The following is a 19,915-nucleotide window of genomic DNA, read 5'->3' on the forward strand; positions in this document are numbered from 1 at the left end:
ATCCCATTGCTCACTTAACACAATCCTCCAAACCTCATGCATTCTAAATCTAGAACACAAACCCCTCACATTCCATGTGGTGATCTTCATACTTTACTTTTTCCTTTTATTCGAGAAATCTCTTTCTCCTTCACTGTTAATGTTTCTGCCCTATCCTGAAATAAATCCCCTAAGATTGCATATGAATTACTATGAGAATGCAAAACTCCAGACCCTGATGGCTCCTCATGTGAACGAGGCACCAATTTCCGTTTATTCCAAGGAACATACAAATTACCTTTATTATCAAAAGATAATTTCTTTGGATAGTCCTCTTAACGAACCCATGGTTTATTCCGCATGGGATTTGTTTGTTGAATCTGTGTGCCCTTCTCCATAGATACATTATGTCCAACATTCTTATTAGACTTCTTCATCTTTCCAGAAACTATTGACCATTGTCCTTCGTCCTCTAGAGTCTTTCCATCCTTCTCATTCACAATTTGTGGTTCCTTTGTTTGCTCTGAAATTGTCAAAGTTTGAATCTAATCATGATTTGTAGGCTCTTCATGTACCACCTCCACTACATTATTTCTTTTTTGAGGACACTCAACCATAAAATGCCCCAACACACCACAATGGAAACAATGTCCTGCAAATGTACCCCATTTAAGCCGAAAATACATAGGTGGCATACTAGAGCATGCAATCTGTAAACAACTTGGCCTCTTTATAGCAGTATTCCAAAGAATACACATCCGATATCGATTTTGAGCATTAGCACTAGGAGGTACCAAGATCTTTCCCAACTTTTCCATTGCGGACCGTAATATTGGCCAAACCACTGAATATGTGCACTCTACCTCAACCCATACGGGACACTCTTGCTTTAATATATCTTGGTATTCCACTAGTGGCCTCCACGGAACAATATGAACCAAACTTTTTTCATAAAAAACTAGCAATTTATTTAGTAATTTCTCTTTATACTCTTGTGATACCAAAACAACCTCATAAAATCCACGAGGACCGACATAAACATCCTGAACACAATCAGCTAGTAAAATCCCACATAACCATTGTTTGACCCTCCAAAGGAAAGGTATCTTCCCCGTGAAAAACAATATGACCCCTTTATCACATAAATTAGCAAATGAGCCCAAAAACTCCTTATTATCAATTTCTACCTTAGCCACTTCATCGTCAACAAACTCCTCAGCAACTTTCACATTCTCCCTTATACAATCTTCCATTAATATATTTGCCATGCATCTTAAATGTTCCCAATGACTATCATCTTTCTCAATATCATCGCGTCGCATTGCATCAGCATAAGACATGGCATACTATTATCTCCAATACATCGTTTTCTTTTACCATCCCCTCTTGGGCTCGAAACTGACTCAACCATGCATGCATCCTTTTCAGAATTTGGAGACTCATCCATATTCATGAAAACACTATCATCCATATGACAAGAATTAGGAAAGAGCTCACTTACAAGTAATTGTGTTGGAGAAGGAGTCAAAGCAAGCGATCATGAGATGCATGCAACCGAATTGAATTTTTACTCGCAGAGTTCTACCAAGACCCCCAAATGATATGTGCAGATACTCTTTAGAAATCTCTCCGCGCAAGCTTCGAAACGAGCCAAAGAACAAAGGAAAGGGACACTGTAGCAAGAAGATACATCAAAAATAGTGTTTTTCCATCTCCAACTTTGTGTTTTCTCTCCTCTCTCTCCTCTCTCTCTCTCTCTCTCTCTCTCACCTTCTTGCTCTCTCTCCCACTCACCTTCATCTCACATCCTTCTTCATCCTCTCCTCCCATTTACTCTTTTTTTTTCTCTTGGCATTGTACTCTTGTGTTACACCGAATCCGACCTAAGCGTCGTCGTTGTAATCCCACAATGGCTTGAGTTTCGTATAAAGAAAAAAAAGATTGTTGTATTCTGTGGTGTCTGAATCTCATCCCCTCTCATTCTTGTCATTTCGGTCGTCATCCTTACCACTTCGGCAACGGTGTTGTGTCTCTAAGGGCGGAATCACTTGTTGAGATGTCATCGGTTGCTAGTGGTAGCCATCACACGTCAAGTGTGAAAGCTCGATGTCCAACAAAAACTCATTGAGCGAAAGCTCAACGAGTAAGAATACTCGACGAGCAGGAGACTTATCCAACGAAAGCTTGACGAGTAAAGCACTCATCAACTGTTCGTCAACAAGTCTCATCAAGTGTCAATACTCGACGAGCCGAAATCTTGGCGAGACAAAGCTCGACGAGCATCAAGGTCATGAGGCCAACCAAGTTGAACCTTCTTACCCTCTTTGGCTCCCTAGTATGAGGCCTCCGTGGTCCCGCCCATATGACACATACGCACGAAATTCTCGCGAGAGTCGTTGAATAGAATTGGTTCGAGTAATTCAAGAAATCCTCTATTTCTCAGGAGTATTCTTGGATTTTCTAGATTGTTCCAAAGTATTCTAGAATATTCATGAATTTTCTAGATAGATGATAATAATAACATAATAACATAATTATCTTAATGGTAAGGCTTTGATGAGTATATCGTACGGTCACAGGTCGACGAGCATCAAGATCATGAGGCCAACCAAGTTGAACCTTCTTACCCTCTTTGGCTCCCTAGTATGAGGCCTCCGTGGTCCCACCCATATGACACATGCATGAAATTCTCACGAGAGTCGTTGAATAGAATTGGTTCAAGTAATTCAAGAAAGCCTCTATTTATCATGAGTATTCTTGGATTTTCTAGATTGTTCCAAAGTATTCTAGAATATTCATGAATTTTCTAGATAGATGATAATAATAACATAATAACATAATTATCTTAATGGGAAGGCTTTGATGAGTATATCGTACGGTCACAGGTCGACGAGCATCAAGGTCATGAGGCCAACCAAGTTGAACCTTCTTACCCTCTTTGGCTCCCTAGTATGAGGCCTCCGTGGTCCCATCCATATGACACATACGCATGAAATTCTCGCGAGAGTCGTTGAATAGAATTGGTTCGAGTAATTCAAGAAATCCTCTATTTATCATGAGTATTCTTGGATTTTCTAGATTGTTCCAAAGTATTCTAGAGTATTCATGAATTTTCTAGATAGATGATAATAATAACATAATAACATAATTATCTTAATGGGAAGGCTTTGATGAGTATATCGTATGGTCACAGGTCGACGAGCATCAAGGTCATGAGGCCAACCAAGTTGAACCTTCTTACCCTCTTTGGCTCCCTAGTATGAGGCCTCCGTGGTCCCATCCATATGACACATACGCATGAAATTCTCGCGAGAGTCGTTGAATAGAATTGGTTCAAGTAATTCAAGAAAGCCTCTATTTATCAGGAGTATTCTTGGATTTTCTAGATTGTTCCAAAGTATTCTAGAATATTCATGAATTTTCTAGATAGATGATAATAATAACATAATAACATAATTATCTTAATGGTAAGGCTTTGATGAGTATATCGTACGATCACAGGTACAAACCTTTTTGGGACAATATGTGTTAATGAGGTGGGGGGTGAAGCCATTCTATATTGCATTACATGCCCTATAAGGGGTTTATATAGTACATAAAAAATGCAACGGTATAATATTACTATTACAAAAAAGACCGTATATACATTACACATACACAACAGCCACTTTATCATGTTCTACCTTTACACCGCCCCGTACACTCCTACGGGTAACAAGCTGGAAGAAGTTGGACAACAAAGAGATGCTCATGAAGGTGTTGGACAACGAGATGAAGGTACTGAACAACAAAATATAGGTGTTGAACAACATGCTAGACATGGTTTGCAACAACCCGAAAGTGTTGAAACTGATTTTCCTCCAAATTTAGAACCAATCTCAAATAATACTAATCATTGGGTATGAGGTCTAATCATTTAAGGAGGCAGGTATATAGATATGACCCCTCTTTGCATTATGTCATGCTATCAGATGAGGGTGAACCTCTTACTTATAAAGAGGCAATGTAATGTGAACTTGGTAGTAAGTGGGAGCATGCAATGCAAGAAGAAATAAAATCTTTGTATGCAAATGATACTTGGGATCTTGTGTCCTTACTTGAAGGAAGGAGTTCCTTTGCCTTCATATCATAAACTTAGCAAGGTGGATTGTCCAAAGGATGCGATAGAAGTCAATGCTATGAAGGGAATTCCTTATGCATCAGCATGTGGTTCTCTAATGTATGCTATGGTACCTATTCGTCCAGATATTTCTTATGCAATGGGAGTTGTCAGTCGCTATATGCTTAATCTCGACAAAGCACATAGGGAGGCTATCAAGTGTGTTTTCATGTATCTTAAAGGTACACAAAGAAAATGTTTATGCTATAGGAAGGGTGCATTAAGTTTGCAAGGATATTGTGATGCAGACATGGCAGGTGACTTGATACACACAAGTCTACTAGCGGATATATATTTACATTTGTTGGTGGAGAAGTGTCATCGTGCTCCAAATTGCAAAAGATTGTAGCATTGTGTACTACTGAAGTTGAATATATTTCAGTTACAGAAGTTTCAAAGGAAGCTATATGGCTCAACAAACTTGTTGAAGATCTTGGCATGTTTGTGAGTACTCCTATGTTAGGATGTGATAGCTAGAGTGTTGTGTATCTGGCTAAGAATGCCATGTTTCATTCGCGCACCAAACACATTGATGTGTGACATCACTTTATCAAACAAGTTTTGGAGGATGGTCTAGTCACATTGACCAAGATCAAAACACATGATAATCCTACAGATATTCTCACCAAATGTCTTGGCAAAGCTCAACATGAGCATTGCATGTAGTTGTGGGAGTTACTTGAATGTTCACATCGGACATTTAAGTGGGAGGCTATTAGGTGTAAAGGCCCATAGTTCACAAAATAGGTAATTATTTGTACAGGTGAACACATTGTTCACTTGGACAAGACACCTCCTTTTGTAATGTGAACACACCTTTTTTTAGGGTTAACTAATATAATAACCTTTTTTCTCGTGTGCCAATTAAGGCGGTTGGGTACACCAAAAATCTATGTGTCTCTACTCTCATCTCTACTACAGTCCTGTTTGCTGAACATCATCCCTCAATAGATGCTCCCTCAAACATCTCTCTTTATCTTTATGATCATTAATGATGTTGTTTGGAAGACTATGGTGATGAAACACTTCACGCATGATTAGGTTTGTTGTTTCCTCACTAGTGATATCTTTAGTGCATGGCAAGAAATGTGTCATTTTAGCATATCAATCAACTACATAATGTTAAATTTTGTTGCATAGTATGGATATTTGAGCACCCACATGTTAAGTATTTTCCAAACACTCCACATCATGACGACTTTTTTTATGATGCCAACAATCATTAAAATGCCACAAGGGAGAGAGCTTGTAAACACTTGAATAAAGGGCCTTACGTCACTATATTGTCATGGGGACAAAGGCCATCATAGCACTAAAAATGTGGAGAATATATAGACATCATGCTATTACCATTTTGCTTGTTCTTCACTTTTAACTTCTAGAGCTAGAGTTTTGCACCGGTACAAAAAACTTATTTAAAGAAAGATAAGAAAATGGGGAATTGACTTAACAATTTTTCCATGCACAAGAGAAAGCACATGCATGTGCTAATTTAAAGTTATGGTCAATTAACTCTTGTGGACTTTGTCTATGCATTATAAGAACTTATATGAGCAATCAATTGCCGAAAGATGATGTGTTATGGTTCTCTTTCATATATGTGTTTCTTTCTTTATGATTGAAGATGTGTATATAATATATATATATAGCTTAAAAATATATGGTGCCAAGAGAATATACGTTTGCAATTACCCGAATCTATAAGAAAGTTATATGTGTGTGTATAGATGATTGGGACGCCCACTCTCACAACTCTATTTGGTCTATGCATTAACAATTAGAGCAAGTGATTGTAAATTTTGTAAAGGAAGAAGGTATTAAAGAAGTTGACCCTAGGAATGTAGTCATCGTGCTTTTGTTGTATGCAAACGATGTGGTGTTTTTTTTAATACTTTAGGAGATGCACAAAAGCTTATGAAGGCATTGAAAAAGTTTTGCATGGATATTAACATGAGTGTCAATAGCTCTAAGATGAAGATTATGCTTGTGAAGAGCTAAAATAAAGATAAACCATGATAAAGTTGTCATTAGGAATGTAGTCATCATGATTTTGTTGTACGCAAATGATGTGGTGTTTTTTCCTTATGTATAGTGAGGAGACACTAGAATCTGTGAAAAGCTTTATAAAATCTGGCCTTAAAGTTGCACCAAACTACAAAAAATATTCTTTGTTGTATGATGAAACAACACGATCGATATATGTTAGAACCATCCTATTGTCTACCATCGCTTCCATACAATTTAATTCACACCCACTTTGAAGTGAGAATGGGACGTTGGGGCACAAGTGATAAGACTAATTGCGTATGCAAGTTTTGCCTTGAACAAGTTTGGGAGTTTGAACATCACATGTTGATACAATAGTCTGCCTTTTATCACATATGTTTTCCATCATCTTCAACCAAACCTAATCCTTCCACAAATTTCTCTCACAATAAGAGTGTGCATTGTCAATTGTGCCATTCATTAGTAAAGTTCTTGAGGATCGAGAGTCATTAGTCCTTAGTTTTACATGTATCGCATAAATCACTTATTTTGTCTCCCAAGCAATACAACTCTATTTATCTTTGTCTAGTTGTTGGCTCTGAGGTTTACGCCATAGCATCAAAGTCATAAAATTGAGAGCACCGAAGTTTGATGCTCCTCATGCGCTATGCCGCATCTCATAGATCGTTAAAATAACTAAGTGAGAACATGGTTCACAACACATTGCTTAAAAAATCACGAAATTGTTATTCATTATTAGCTCCCAGAAGTTCTATTGAACACTCTAAAGAGCAATAAGAATTAATATATAACGACATCAAGACACAATCTTGACTATGGCTTAGTGGTGGTTGACTCTATAATGCATTTTGACTTTATCATTGCAAAGTAGAGATGAAATACCTTTGTGGAACATACAAACATGTTGCTCTCTCCCATGATATATGAGATGGTGAATTGATGGACATTTCGATCAAAAGTATGCAAATGCAGTACGTCGTAAATGTCAAGAATTTTACTAATATTTAAAAAATCCTTGAAAGTTTAATCTTACTCATGAGTAGTGATTATTCAGCATGATCGATCTTTATGTTGAATCAAAATACTCAATGTGCTCAATTCCACATTGACGTTGGGGCAACGTTGACATTTATCTATGTGAATTATCCAACTTGATTGGCTTTATATGATACTTCCCGAATCAAATAAATAATGTTAAACCATTTTAAACATAGGCACCCATACAAAGTCAACCTCAGTTTTCATATTGTCAGATTAAGAATTTGGGACAAATTCACGAAAATCTCATGTTTCACAAGATTCATTGACTTACATTGTAGGCTCCATTCAATCTCAAATCAACGAGTTTATAAAAAAGTACTCTAGTGCAAGCACGTACAAGTTTCAATATAAGGAGAACAATCTAGGATTTTCATGGTGAGAAACACCAGTACTCAAAGATGCCCACAACATCATTGCAAATGGTTTATACAATATCACCTTTTACTAAAGCAATGAAGAATGTGCATACTTATTATATCTAGTGTACCCTTGCTCGAAAAGATGTCAAGATGGTGATTAGATTTCATTAGGTGTGCTCAATTGTATAATATCTAGTGTGAGGGGATCAACAAACCTAGGTTATTTATTAAATCAAGTTAAGTTCATGTTTAGCTTGAAGAACTTTGGAAAGGTACATCTTGTCCACGTTATGCCTAGAACCAAGCAAAGTAGATTCTCTTTATCTCTTATTGTCTCTATGTTGTCTACCATATGGGCTAGAGAGTCCTAAATGCTTGAGTTCATATATCCAACACCTAATCTACCACTAGTTTTAAACAAGTTTATGTGCATCAACTAACTTCATGGATGACCAACTAGCTAATTTACTTATGTATTCCTTTTTAATTGATAATGCATGCTTCAGAAGAGGATCAAGTAGAAAAGGATTGCTTTTCTTTTTCTAGTTTTCTACAATCCTAAAGCTAATGCACTACCATGAGATATCATGATTGTTGCGCTGAGAGTTTATGGCACACACATGTGTTCTTAACATTCTAATCTTCGTATATCTTGACATCAATGCTCATTAACAATCTGGTTTTCATTAGATCAGGAACTGAACTTTTGACAACACATGTACACTACAAAAATTCAAATTTTGATACATACGTACACTCATCACCACAAAGAAAATTTGATTGATCGGCAGTAGGGAGGGATTGCTACCCAAAGCAATGATCAGGAATATTTTGTGAATAGACAAATAACACCTTCAAGTTTCAATCTAACATTAATCCAAATTTGACAAAATACAAAGCATATATCCTTTCACCATAAAAGAGAAATTTGGTTGATCACTACTATGTGAGGGACTGCTAACTGAGGCTTACATCCCTATATGCTATGGCCTATGGTCCATGAAATTCTCGCCTCTAAAAGCACAATTTACAAAGAAGAGAATTTACTCCAATATGTCCAAATGACGACCAAACAAAAATTGATTCAAAATCCAATGTTCCGTTAATCTCTTTCATCTTCTGAATTCTCATATGCCAAACCTAATAAGCTTCCAGTTTTTATCTGGTTTGTCTGTGTCTGTTCTTTATCTGAAGTCTCCAATTGTCTTCTGACAGCTGAACTATCATCAGAACCTGAGCTATAATCCCTTTGCTTTTCTTTTTCAATGGTTGGCACAGATTCATCCTTCTTTTTGGGCTTAATGTTTTTCAGCAGTACTCGTTGTCTGTTATAATCAAGTATACCATATATCAAAAAAAGATTATAACATACATAAAAGCGACACAATGATACTTCCAAAACTTACCTTATCCCACTGCGAGGCTTTGGCTCTACCCTAAGGGGTAGAGGTAGGGGTAGAGATGAAGCTGATGCATCAGCTATACTGGCTGCTTTGTAAAGGAGGTTATGTCAAGGGTAACCAAAAGCAAACACACAAAAAATGTGGGCTTTCCAAAACAACTTCAAACTAAGAAAACTAGAGGAAAAACTCCGAAATATCCATGTTTATCTTTTTTTTCTCGGATGTCTGTTAAGGTTCTGTTTTTCAACCTCACCTAGATCAATTGCATGTGCTATTCAAGCAATCACAATGTCAGTTCATCCCCTTTTTCTTGTATATCTGTGCTATTTGACCAGCTATATGGTAAATTCATCTTCTATTTCTCTCTTTTGGGGGTTGACCGGGGGGGAGCAAAGAAAAACTTGAGTATTTGGGAGTTTTCCCAAATTTTAGTTTTTTTCAAAACCATTCAGATCAAGCAATAAAATTTTCAAGGATATTCTAAAGGCTGCAAAAGCCCTCTTCTCAGTTCTGCGGCGAAGGCGTTCTGCATCATCTTCTGCTTCCATTTGCTCTTTTAAGTAGAGCAAATCATCACTATCCAGAGCTGAATGTCTCCAAAATCCATGTGTTCCATTAGGATAAGGCTAGTAAGATAAGAAAATGATTAGAATAAAAAATTAATGGTAAAGTGACAGAAAATGATACCCCCACGACCGTGAAGATAACCACCACGTTCACCAGCTACTTCCTGCATCTGTTGTTATTACACACCCAAGTGCCACGCCAGAATCCCTGTCAGGGCAAGTTCTCAGAAAACGTAATACATAGAGAAACAAAAACAAGAAGAGACAGTCTGTGATTCAAAGTCATATCAACATAACCTTATAACTTGAGATGATAATCCCGGTTATGTTTGTCATTCAAAATGTACAATGAATCTGATAATATAATACTGAATTGAAACCCAATTCATGTATAGAATTATCACTCAAAAATGTATTGCAGGCCAGATTAGTGAACCAAACCAATTCATGAATATATCCATCTCCAAAATAACTACTGAGTTGGCACTTGTTGAATTTATAATTTGACAAGCCAATACAATTTATGTTTGCCTTCCAGAATTCAGGACAAATCTTACTGAATTAAAGCCTAGTTAATCGATAGAACAATAATAATTCAAAAACATATTATTGGCCTAATTGCTGAACCAAACCCAATTCCTCCATACATCCATCTCCAAATTTGGTATTGAATTTCCATCAGAGTAATTATAAAGCCCAAACAAAATCATTGTATTTTTTAATTCATTCTGATATCATAAATAACAAAAGCTTGCAAAATACAAAGTTTAACATTAACAAGCACGATCGACTAACCTTGGCTACCATCCTTTTGAAAGCCACATCTTCATCATCCACCTTCTCTTTGCCGCCTTTCCCCCATTTTTTGTCTGTGAAAGGATCAAATCAATACAGTAAATTACTTAAAAGTTCAAAGAATATGAAGTTTAAAGGACTATGAACTTATTTCGAATGCATGCACCCAATAAACCATAAAACCAGAGTCAGAGGATACCAATAACTGGAGTAAGAAAACAAACAAATAGCATGCCCAAAGCTGTCAGATTTTGATGGTTATTTCAGGGAGTCGCTCTAAAATACAATCCTGGGATAAAATTTTGGACAATAGCCATATTTTTCTACTAATTGGGGCATTCAGGTCTTACAATATCCTCCACTTTTGGTTTGTTCTAGACACCAATTTTAGCAGTTTACCATTCAGGTTGGTCTGGATGTTCAGAGGTATACTAGTGCCTCAATGTAGGTCTGTCTGGGCACTCATACTCTAATCCCCATCACTTGATGCGAACAGTCCATCGTATACTGAGGAAGTCTGTGTTGGCTAACATGGGAATGAAGATAATCCCCTAACTGTTCTTTGAGTCCCATAAGATATTTTATAGTGCATCATCATCATTGATTTTGGATGCAATCACTGTACTTTTCCATTGCATAACTCTACACCATCCAACATCGGCCACAATGTCCCCTCACCACCATGCATCCAATTCATAGTCATGTACTTCACACTTGTAGAACCATCCCACAAATCATTACCGATTTTAAATCCATTTGATGCATTAAAAAAATGTTCATGGATATCTAGGAAGTCTAGCGGTTTTATTTTTCAGTATGAATAACCTGAAGTTAATCATATTTGTTCTCAGTTGGTGACATATTAACCTTTACATACTAGGTCATACTCTTCTGCTACAATGGTACACTGTGCATATTGGACTTCAGTCTTCACATACTAAAACCTTCTAGAAGTTTTTAATTTAACAAGGAGCAATGATATCTTTACATACAAGACAAACTCCCCTTAGTATAACTCATATAGTGTTAGGAGACGCATCTGTTGGCTATGTGACAGGTTACATGAGATGTTTTAATACCAGGTCATCATCATCATCATTAATTCTATGTCTATGTGTCATATTAAGATTTACAAGCTAGTTAATTCAAAGATATTCCTCTCCTCTTAAACTGCAAATACTGGAGTTCACAAAATAAAGAACTTCACAGGGTTCTAAACATACTAGACAAATTTTAGACTCTTTTAACAAGAATTGATAATAGCTTCTCGCCAACATACAAATTTTGTGGACCCGAGCATACACTTCCAGAACATATGGTCTCTAGGTTAAATGACAATTGTAATGTGCACTGAAAATGCTTGGTAAGCAATGTACCCTATTTGCAAGTTGCATAAAGATGGACTTTCCTCATTTTCGTGAAGTTTCAATCAATGACTAGGTAAAAAGACACTTTTCAGAGTGCACTGTGTATTCAATCTTCTTGTCCTTTCTATTTTCAAAGTTTCAGGAAATTAGACTTGTAGTGCACTCTAGCAAGATTGTGTTTTTCCCGACGTTTCTTCTGTGTAACTGTTTCGATCAGATTTATTTTTTCTTCCTTCGTCATCTTCCACCTCCTCTCAAACATCAACCATATCCTTCCGAGTAGAGAGAAAAGTAAAACCTCCCCTAAAAAGAAAACAATCGGTACTGACCTAGAGTTTAAACAGAGAACGCAAGTCAAGCCTGCGGGCACTCCAAAGCACAACTCCAACATCTATGATCGACGGAGAGATGAAGAAAAACGCAAAGATGCAGGGACAGAGACGCGGCTTACCTTTGGGATCGCTGAGATTTGTGTATTCGCGGACCTCTCTTCCTGCCATGAAAGCCGATAGAACTGTAGAAGGGCGGGCATGCTATAGCCTACGCCTGCAGAGAATTCGATCCCTTATACTATAAAAAACAAGAAAAACATCAGGAAAATTTAGCCGAATACCCCCTAGGTTTCCATTTATTTCCTTCCAATGCCCCTACAGTTCCACAGAACCGTAGTTTTAACGGTTTAATGGTTTGAATGTCTATAAAAACCATTTGGTTTGAGCTTAAATTTTTTGTGACGGCTCAATTTAAATGGTTTAGGTTTAAACAATTTCGTGGTTCGGTTCGGTTCAGTTTAAGTTCCAATTTTTTTAAACAGTTTAAGTTTGACACTCTCAAACCGAACCGTTGTCGATTGTTACTTGTCGATATCTCTCACTTGTTGTCACTTTTAACTTGTCACACACCCATGATGAATCGTTGAACGTATATAACCTCCATCACGAAGAACTTGAGACGAATTGGTTCAGTTTAAGTTTCAAATTTTTTTTAACGGTTTGAGTTCGACACTCTCAAACCAAACCGTTGTCAATTGTTACTTGTCAATATCTCTCACTTGTTGTCACTTTTTACTTGTCACACACCCGTGATGAATCGTTGAATGTATATACCTTTCATGAGATCTATGTAAACTCCATCACGAAGAACTTGAGACGAATTGGATCCTTATTGCTTGCATTTCCAGGTGTTGTGTGTCGATGCATGTGTGCACATAGATTTTCCCGACTATTCTCGCCTCCGCTTTGGCATGCGCGCTTAATTTACTTGACTTGTGCCTTTCACCAAGGTGTTCACGATTTGATTGGTTGAGATGCTTCAAGACACTTCTACCTTCGACGAGATATGTGTGACCTTACGTAAACAAAAGCCAAACAAAAAGCTCGGATGCGACATGTTTAAGAGTTCTTCTGAAACACACATGACAATAGTGGAGGTTGGATTGTGTGCGTAAGGAGTCTTAACTTGCAAGAGGCTACTTTGTGTGGGTAAAAAGTAGTGAATCTATTGGAACTAAAAATCTTCACCCAAGTGGGGTTCTCGAGCATGGGAAGCTCGAAACCACGCACCATTGGCCCAAATAGGTTGTTTCCAATTAAAAAATGTAGAGTTGTCTTAGTAAAACTGAATAGTATGTGTAGTTGGACTATGTTCATACAATGCATGATTAAAACATGAGGAGAAGCCTAAATGAATTGCGCATGGCTCTTCAAGTTCAATTTACCCATTCTCACGTTCTCTAGTAAATATGTGTAAAGAATCGTGGTATGATTCCGTGCAACGGAATAGGTTAGAGATGTGTTGTGTGTGTGTGTGTGTGTTTGAGAAGAGGAAAGGAGAGAGACACATCATAGATAAAAAATGAATACTCAAGAAGATGTATATTACAAAGGAGATTTAATCAACACATTACAAAGTAGGAGGAGGGTACTTTATATAGTCACCATCTCTCTTCATTAACTACCGAAGCTCATCAGTCATAGGGAATGTGGAAACTCATTAGTTATGTGTCATAGAATATGCTACAAAATTAGTGGTGACTTTTGACCTTTGAGTGTTCATACACTCTCAAGGTGTGTTCACGCACTAGACTAGGTTGAGCTTGATTCTCAACAATATGGATATTGCACTTCGAGCAAAAAACATGACCTATGGAGTTTTCGAAATCTAGAGAGAGAAAGCAATGATAATATGTTTGTCAAACAAATTAAATTCGAATAGGTTAATGTATAAGACAAGGAAAACAAAATCATCCTATCAATAGAAAAATGAGCAAAATAGTTTTTTTCTTTGAGTTGAGACGAAAGAATATAATGGTATGTAAATTTTTGAAGAATCATTTTGAGGGGACTAAGTGGTCATATTGATATTGATTCCCCAATTCTATGAACAAATTGGCTAAACACTACACTGTATGTCATTTTCCTTTCCATTGTGCGCAATTTTCTCTCTCACTTGTGCATCATATGGCACAATAACTTTTGGTATAATATATGTGATGTGTATGACTTGAATAGACAACTCTATTTAAGTGATGTGCTTGTTGCCAAAGATCAAATCGTCTATAGGTTGATTGATGCAAAATATTGGAAGATGATGCATTGTCAATGTGTGAACACATGTTTTGGTTATATGATAGTGTGTAAAGTCACAAAGTTGTGACCATGACCAATGGCGATATATATCTAAATAGTATGAAACAAATTTCCATTTCTTCTTCTCATTCTTTGCTAAATACATGGATAAAGGTTGTTTGATGGACATGTGACAAGCAAAGACATGATGTAGATTGCCCTTATTTATAAAGTAGACAAGTGAGAAATTTTGAGGTCCACTGGTTATTTTGCGTGGTGGGTCATTATCTTTTTCTTTTTCTTTAAAATCATGTGTATTAAGTAAAGAAATGTAGTAATGCCTTGCTTGAGCATGATGTCTATGGGCTCCATTGAAGTTCTTGACTTAGAAGGGGTCTCTCATACAAAAGTACATAACCTAGGGTCACCAAAGTTTAGTATAGAAAATCACAATATAAAGAATAAGATAACAAGAACAAAGACATTACGAGACGAAATGATCCACGCCAAAATAATCTTCATCAATATATTTAATTCATCCAAATATATCGTCTCATAAGGCATTTTGCAAACACATCATTGGCCATCGGGCTTAGCATAAGTCCTTGTTACATGGCGATTTGTCTCCCCGTTCGATGCACGACATGTGACTTACAAATGTTTATGCATGCTTTCGATCCTAAGTCATGTTCCAACGTCCATCATGCCCGCTTCATGTCATTTATTATTTGGTGTCCATTTCTTTCTATCTTTCACTTTTCCTTCTTTTTACTCGTCCATTCACCCATAGTTTTAGCTAGGATTGAGTAATTTAAATATTAACAAACTATCCTGAGTATAAGAGCCATTTTTTACCAAATATATTATATTGTACCTTCCATCGACCTCAAGGATGATATTAGAGTGAGAAGACCACGGAACTAGCATTCCTTATCTTAACTCTTATATTTGACTCATTAATCCATAAATCCAACAAATCCACTTTCATATATACATAGCTCGATTATTTGGATATGGGTTTTGCCCAAATCACGAAATGGAGCCTTCAAATGACACTATCCCTAGATTGGGTTCCAAACGCCAAAAGAAGAAGATTTTAAAAAAAAAAACTCTACATGAGACATGGCATTTCCATATGCTAATCATAGCTAGGTTTTTGGCCTGCCCATATAAAATTGAGGGGGTACAAGATGCGGATTCAAGAAATCCTTGAATTCATTTCGGACTCTCCAAGATCTAGATGTTGGGATTATCAAAGACACTTTGGGTCGAAGCGAACGTTGAAGAAGTGGTGTTCGAGGATTGCCTTCGTTACAGACTCTCCAAGATCTAGATGTTGGGATTATCAAAGACACTTTGGGTCGAAGCGAACATTGAAGAAGAGGTGTCCAATGATTGCCTTCGTTCCAGATTCTCCAAGATCTTGCGATTATCAAAGAAACTTTGAGTAGAGCCAATATCGAGGGTCGAAGAAGGTGTGTTCGAGGATTTCCTGGAGGGAAGGGAAGGGAAGGAAGGGGGGGGGGGGCATTAAAAGCAAGAAAAGGGCTTATCAACCAACAATGTAGGTCATTTTCACGTGTGGGCGGGACATGCCGACAACCACATTCAATACAAGTGTAGATCTTTAATTTTTCACATCAAGGTGGTTGGGCAAAGAAGTTAAAAAAAATGTACACATTGGGCACAGAGTAAATGGTTAATACTAAAAAGACACATATGTACATACACAAAGAGAGAGAGAGAGAGAGAGAGAGAGAGAGAGAGAGAGAGAGAACTGGAGCATACCCTAAGTTAGCAACACCACCATGCCTTGCCTGCATTGCTAGGGTTTGATGGTGGATGTGTGACCACAGATCTGAGAAAAACCAAGGAAAAGGATATTGCAAACATGAGATCTTGTTATAATTGCATTGAATTTTTTGATTCACATACATAACATATGTAAAAAGAAACCATGGCAACACACATGTATAAAGACACAAAAACAGCATATACCTTGACCAATGATTATGGTTGCAAAGAGAAGTGTGAATATGAGTGCCCACATTGATGAAGAAGAAGAAGAGGAGGAGGAGCTTCTCATCCTCCTCCTCCTGGGAGAGAAGGAAGGAGGAGAAGAAGATGAATAGGAAGATGAGTAAGAGGAGGTTCTCATGAGAAGGATCGTGTCCGAAGATCGGCCGAACTTACCCTTCTCGGTATCAGAAGACAATGAATTCGGGGTTTTCGGGGGCCTCGGCGGTTTCTTGCATGAAGGCTTCCCTCCTGAGCCACCATTGATTTCTTTCTTACATGGGAAACTGCCCACTCTAGATAGCACTTGCTTGTTACCTCCTTTCTCACTGCCTACATCCTCTATTGCTAAGCAAAACATGGACTCTGAGAAGGATCTTGTTAGATGAGCCTTCACATGAGGCTCTGCCTCATGACCTTGTTTGCATTGGTCATGGGCATGATCTGCATTTACTGTAGAGAAGAAGAATTCATTGATCAATGTATTGAGTTGGATCTCTAAGACCATCTCCTTGGATGGGGAAGAGGAGAGAGGCAATGGTGAGCTAGCTGTGGTGCTCATGGTAGCAAGAGGAAGGGGAATGATCCAGATATCTATTTATCTATCTATCTATGACATAATAGGAAGAAGCTATAGAATATAGGAGCTTCATGAGAGACAGAGATAGGGAGATAGAAACTCTTTTCCTTTTTAACATATGCTTGCTTCACAAGAAGAAAAAAACACCATACCAAGGTCAAAAGGGCATACATAGAGAGAGAGAGAGAGAGAGAGAGAGAGAGAGAGAGAGAGAGAGAGATTATTCAATTCATGTCTTAGACATGTGACTCTACTTAGTATTAGAAACTTAGATGTCTCTTTGAGGGGGGCCTGCATTGTGTTGGGTACGAGAACAAATTCTCTTGGAAATCGATTTGCCAGCAACACATTTCCCGGCAAATACTAGATGAAACTAAAACTTTTTCGAGCCACACTTGTAGTGCCATATGGCTTATGTTTGAATCGCAAGGGTTTCATGACTCTAGAGTGCATGATATTACGTTGGAACAACATCTTTCACAACACTATAAGGCGAGAATAACAAGTTGTGGTGAAATTGAGGTTGTCTCACCATACTACCCATGTGAAGCTCTATGAATATGAAAGGCTTTTGAAGGTTCAGATGTAGGAGTGTTTGAAAATGGATTCACAATGATTGGATGCCCCTATAATATCTAAAATATGCTCTTTAAAGGTGAGTGTTTGTGTAGTAACAAGCTCCACCTACTTGGCCTTGTTCTAAGAACCTTGATGAAACTAACGTCATTTTATCTAACTTTTACTACCTTGGTTGGCTTGAATTTTATATGGGGTTATTTCAACGTGTGTTTATTGTATCGATATCATGGCTTCCCATAGTTAATTCATTTGCACTACCTGCTCCTTTTCGGACATTACATTGTCGAAATTCCAGTACGAGGATGTAGTGGCAAAGCTTGTGCTTTGCAACAACGTTGAGGTTTTGGATTCGAGTGTTATGCAATGTGTTTAATAATACATTCACTATAAATACTCTTGATAATTTTAGTTTGAGGTACTCTTCATGGTTTAATTGGAGATCGTGCACTTTGGTCGTGCTTTAAGGCTTTACCAGCATTGACATTTTATTCTAGATTCACCTTCACAACATTGACTTTTCTTTTCCACAACAAGAGGAGCAAAAATTGTAGTCTTGCTCCTTAAAATTACGAAATGATAAAAACAATTTTGTGTTGCATTGAACAGACATTGCTAAAAAAATTAAACAAGCCATTACTACAATAATGTTTTTGCCAAAACAATGAAGTAGAAGCTTCTAAGCACATATTCATTCATAATGTAAGAAGATATGGATCTTATGGTTCCTTTATACTTCAGTGTTAAATTGTCTACTTGATGCCTTCTTTCACATTTCTTAATTGAACATCACAAATTAGGATATTGTTTGATTATGAGACTAACATACTATTTAGTTATCCAAAATTGAAATCCTTGTTGTGAGTACATGAGAATGATTGCGAACTCATACCAATAAAGTATAGATCTATGAACTAGGATTCAAGCATATTATAGAAATTAGATTAGAGATTAAATTCTTTGAATACTGAATCACCACAATTGTAAGTAGATCTCGAACAAGATGGCTTCACTAAAAGTTCACCTTGATAACGAGACAAAGGAGAGGAAGTCATGGTATCATGTTCCTTCAGTTGTAGCTTGAAAATTATTTGAGAAAGTTGTGGAATTGTGTTCCCTCAATTGGATTAGGAAGTCAGTTGTACTCTTAGTTTTATTTGCAACATCCTTTCATAAACAATGTGTTCATCTTGTGTCCACTCATAAATGCTTTTGGTCATTAAAACTCTTAAGTATTGAACTTCTAAGATATCTACCATACACTTGAGAGAGGAGGTTAAAAAGTTTACTTTCCACCATTTTGTCTCTTAAAAAGTTTACTCCTTTCAAGTTTCGCCTTCATGCTAAGCTTCTTGTTAGCATATCACATGGATGGCAACAGTTTCTCTCTAAATGTTTACCTATTGTTCTCGAGGTTCTAAAGGACAATTATTCTCAAAGTGATGATACAAATTATAGAACACAATATCGTAGTGAATCAAGTCGTGCATAGTGCAAAGTAATAATAGGTTATTAATCATTATCCATAAGTAGTGTCAATATTACATGATTGGGACTGAATCAATATTGCTAAGACATATCCACATGGGATTTTCTCTTTAAGTTGCTTATTATTTTCAATGTCGCTATTTAATGATTATTATCTATGCATGAAATTGACTTTGCCTTGACTGTTTGCCCGCCCGATTCAACAATTACATTGGATTTTACTAACGCTTCCCTTCTTTGATAATATTAAATTTTGCTCATGAAGTGTAATTTGTGAGTGACTTACCTAAGGAAGAATTTTGTCGATTGGATTTCGAATGACCATAGTATATAACATATACAATATAGAGCTATGTTGGATGTAACAATTGCATATACAAAGCATTGATATTCCTCAAGAGCTAATAACGTGGGCCTTCGTTGAATTATAATGAGTGCTAAGATTCAGCCTTCAAGGATTATAAAGCGTTGTTATTAAGAGTGTTTTGAATCTTTACACTGGAAGTATTGATAAATATTCCATTTGTATGTATTAAAGGTCAAGCAAATTACAATAACCTAAATTGCATGCACACTAAAATTGTATCTAGATTCCTTCTTATCACAAAAATGTCTCTATTTGGCTTTTATATTGCATAAAAACTTATGATGATCCAGTTTTCAACAAGTTGTGATTACTAAGATGGAATGCAAAGGTTTTAACTGCTTAAAAACAAGTGTAATCATGCCGACATGGTTAAGTATGCTCGAATAAATAAAATCTAAAAGTCAATTATGTGTAGGGCCACAAACATTAATATCATCAAATCATGTTTTACATGTTTGTCACTATCCAAATAGTACTGTTTTTTCTCAGCACTTGGAAAATTAGATATCTATAAATGTGAAGCTTTACTTCACATCTATGATGTATTATTTCGTGTTTTGTCACATCAACAACAAAGGGAAGAAGTTTAGTATGCGTACACACAAGAAACAAGACACAACTTAGAAAGGTTAAGTTGATTGTGTT

At 36.8% G+C, this 19,915-nt stretch overlaps 2 protein-coding genes across 4 annotated transcripts; both read right to left on the bottom strand.

Annotated features, from left to right (window-relative positions):
• Positions 1 to 8,393: 8,393 nt before the first annotated feature.
• On the bottom strand, positions 8,394 to 12,263 carry LOC147854229 (ankyrin repeat protein). The gene is made up of 6 exons (XM_087331632.1): positions 12,128 to 12,263; positions 10,310 to 10,383; positions 9,636 to 9,684; positions 9,427 to 9,534; positions 8,952 to 9,039; positions 8,394 to 8,870 (listed from the first exon to the last, which is right to left on the bottom strand). Exons 1-6 carry the CDS (start codon positions 12,174 to 12,176, stop codon positions 8,648 to 8,650), a joined length of 591 nt encoding a protein of 196 aa, XP_087187758.1. The 5' UTR covers positions 12,177 to 12,263; the 3' UTR covers positions 8,394 to 8,647.
• Positions 12,264 to 15,173: 2,910 nt separating this feature from the next.
• Positions 15,174 to 16,979, bottom strand: LOC147854230 (uncharacterized). 3 transcript variants are annotated; one of them, XM_087330842.1, is made up of 4 exons: positions 16,242 to 16,976; positions 16,032 to 16,101; positions 15,628 to 15,735; positions 15,174 to 15,534 (listed from the first exon to the last, which is right to left on the bottom strand). In XM_087330842.1, exons 1-4 carry the CDS (start codon positions 16,819 to 16,821, stop codon positions 15,480 to 15,482), a joined length of 813 nt encoding a protein of 270 aa, XP_087186968.1. In that variant the 5' UTR covers positions 16,822 to 16,976; the 3' UTR covers positions 15,174 to 15,479. The 3 variants fall into 3 exon arrangements, with proteins under 3 accessions (XP_087186968.1, XP_087186966.1, XP_087186967.1); XM_087330841.1 differs by having other exon boundaries at positions 15,423 to 15,735; positions 16,242 to 16,974; XM_087330840.1 differs by lacking the exon at positions 16,032 to 16,101 and having other exon boundaries at positions 15,174 to 15,735; positions 16,242 to 16,979.
• Positions 16,980 to 19,915: the final 2,936 nt, after the last annotated feature.

The sequence above is a fragment of the Azolla caroliniana genome, unplaced genomic scaffold (genome assembly GCF_043228905.1).
Source record: "Azolla caroliniana isolate FFs.n. ecotype wild unplaced genomic scaffold, voAzoCaro1.0.p SCAF_15, whole genome shotgun sequence".
Taxonomy (NCBI): Eukaryota; Viridiplantae; Streptophyta; class Polypodiopsida; order Salviniales; family Salviniaceae; genus Azolla; species Azolla caroliniana.

Bases quoted from the DNA above. Each gene is read 5' to 3' on its own strand.
- LOC147854229 (XM_087331632.1), bottom strand. From the start codon at position 12,176: ATGGCAGGAAGAGAGGTCCGCGAATACACAAATCTCAGCGATCCCAAA. The intron at 10,384-12,127 runs GTAAGCCGCGTC...ATCCTTTCACAG, and splicing joins AAATCTCAGCGATCCCAAAG to ACAAAAAATGGGGGAAAGGC. The intron at 9,535-9,635 runs GTATCATTTTCT...GGAGACATTCAG, and splicing joins TTATCTTCACGGTCGTGGGG to CTCTGGATAGTGATGATTTG.
- LOC147854230 (XM_087330840.1), bottom strand. From the start codon at position 16,821: ATGAGCACCACAGCTAGCTCACCATTGCCTCTCTCCTCTTCCCCATCC. The intron at 15,736-16,241 runs GTATATGCTGTT...CCTTCCCTCCAG, and splicing joins AACCATAATCATTGGTCAAG to GAAATCCTCGAACACACCTT.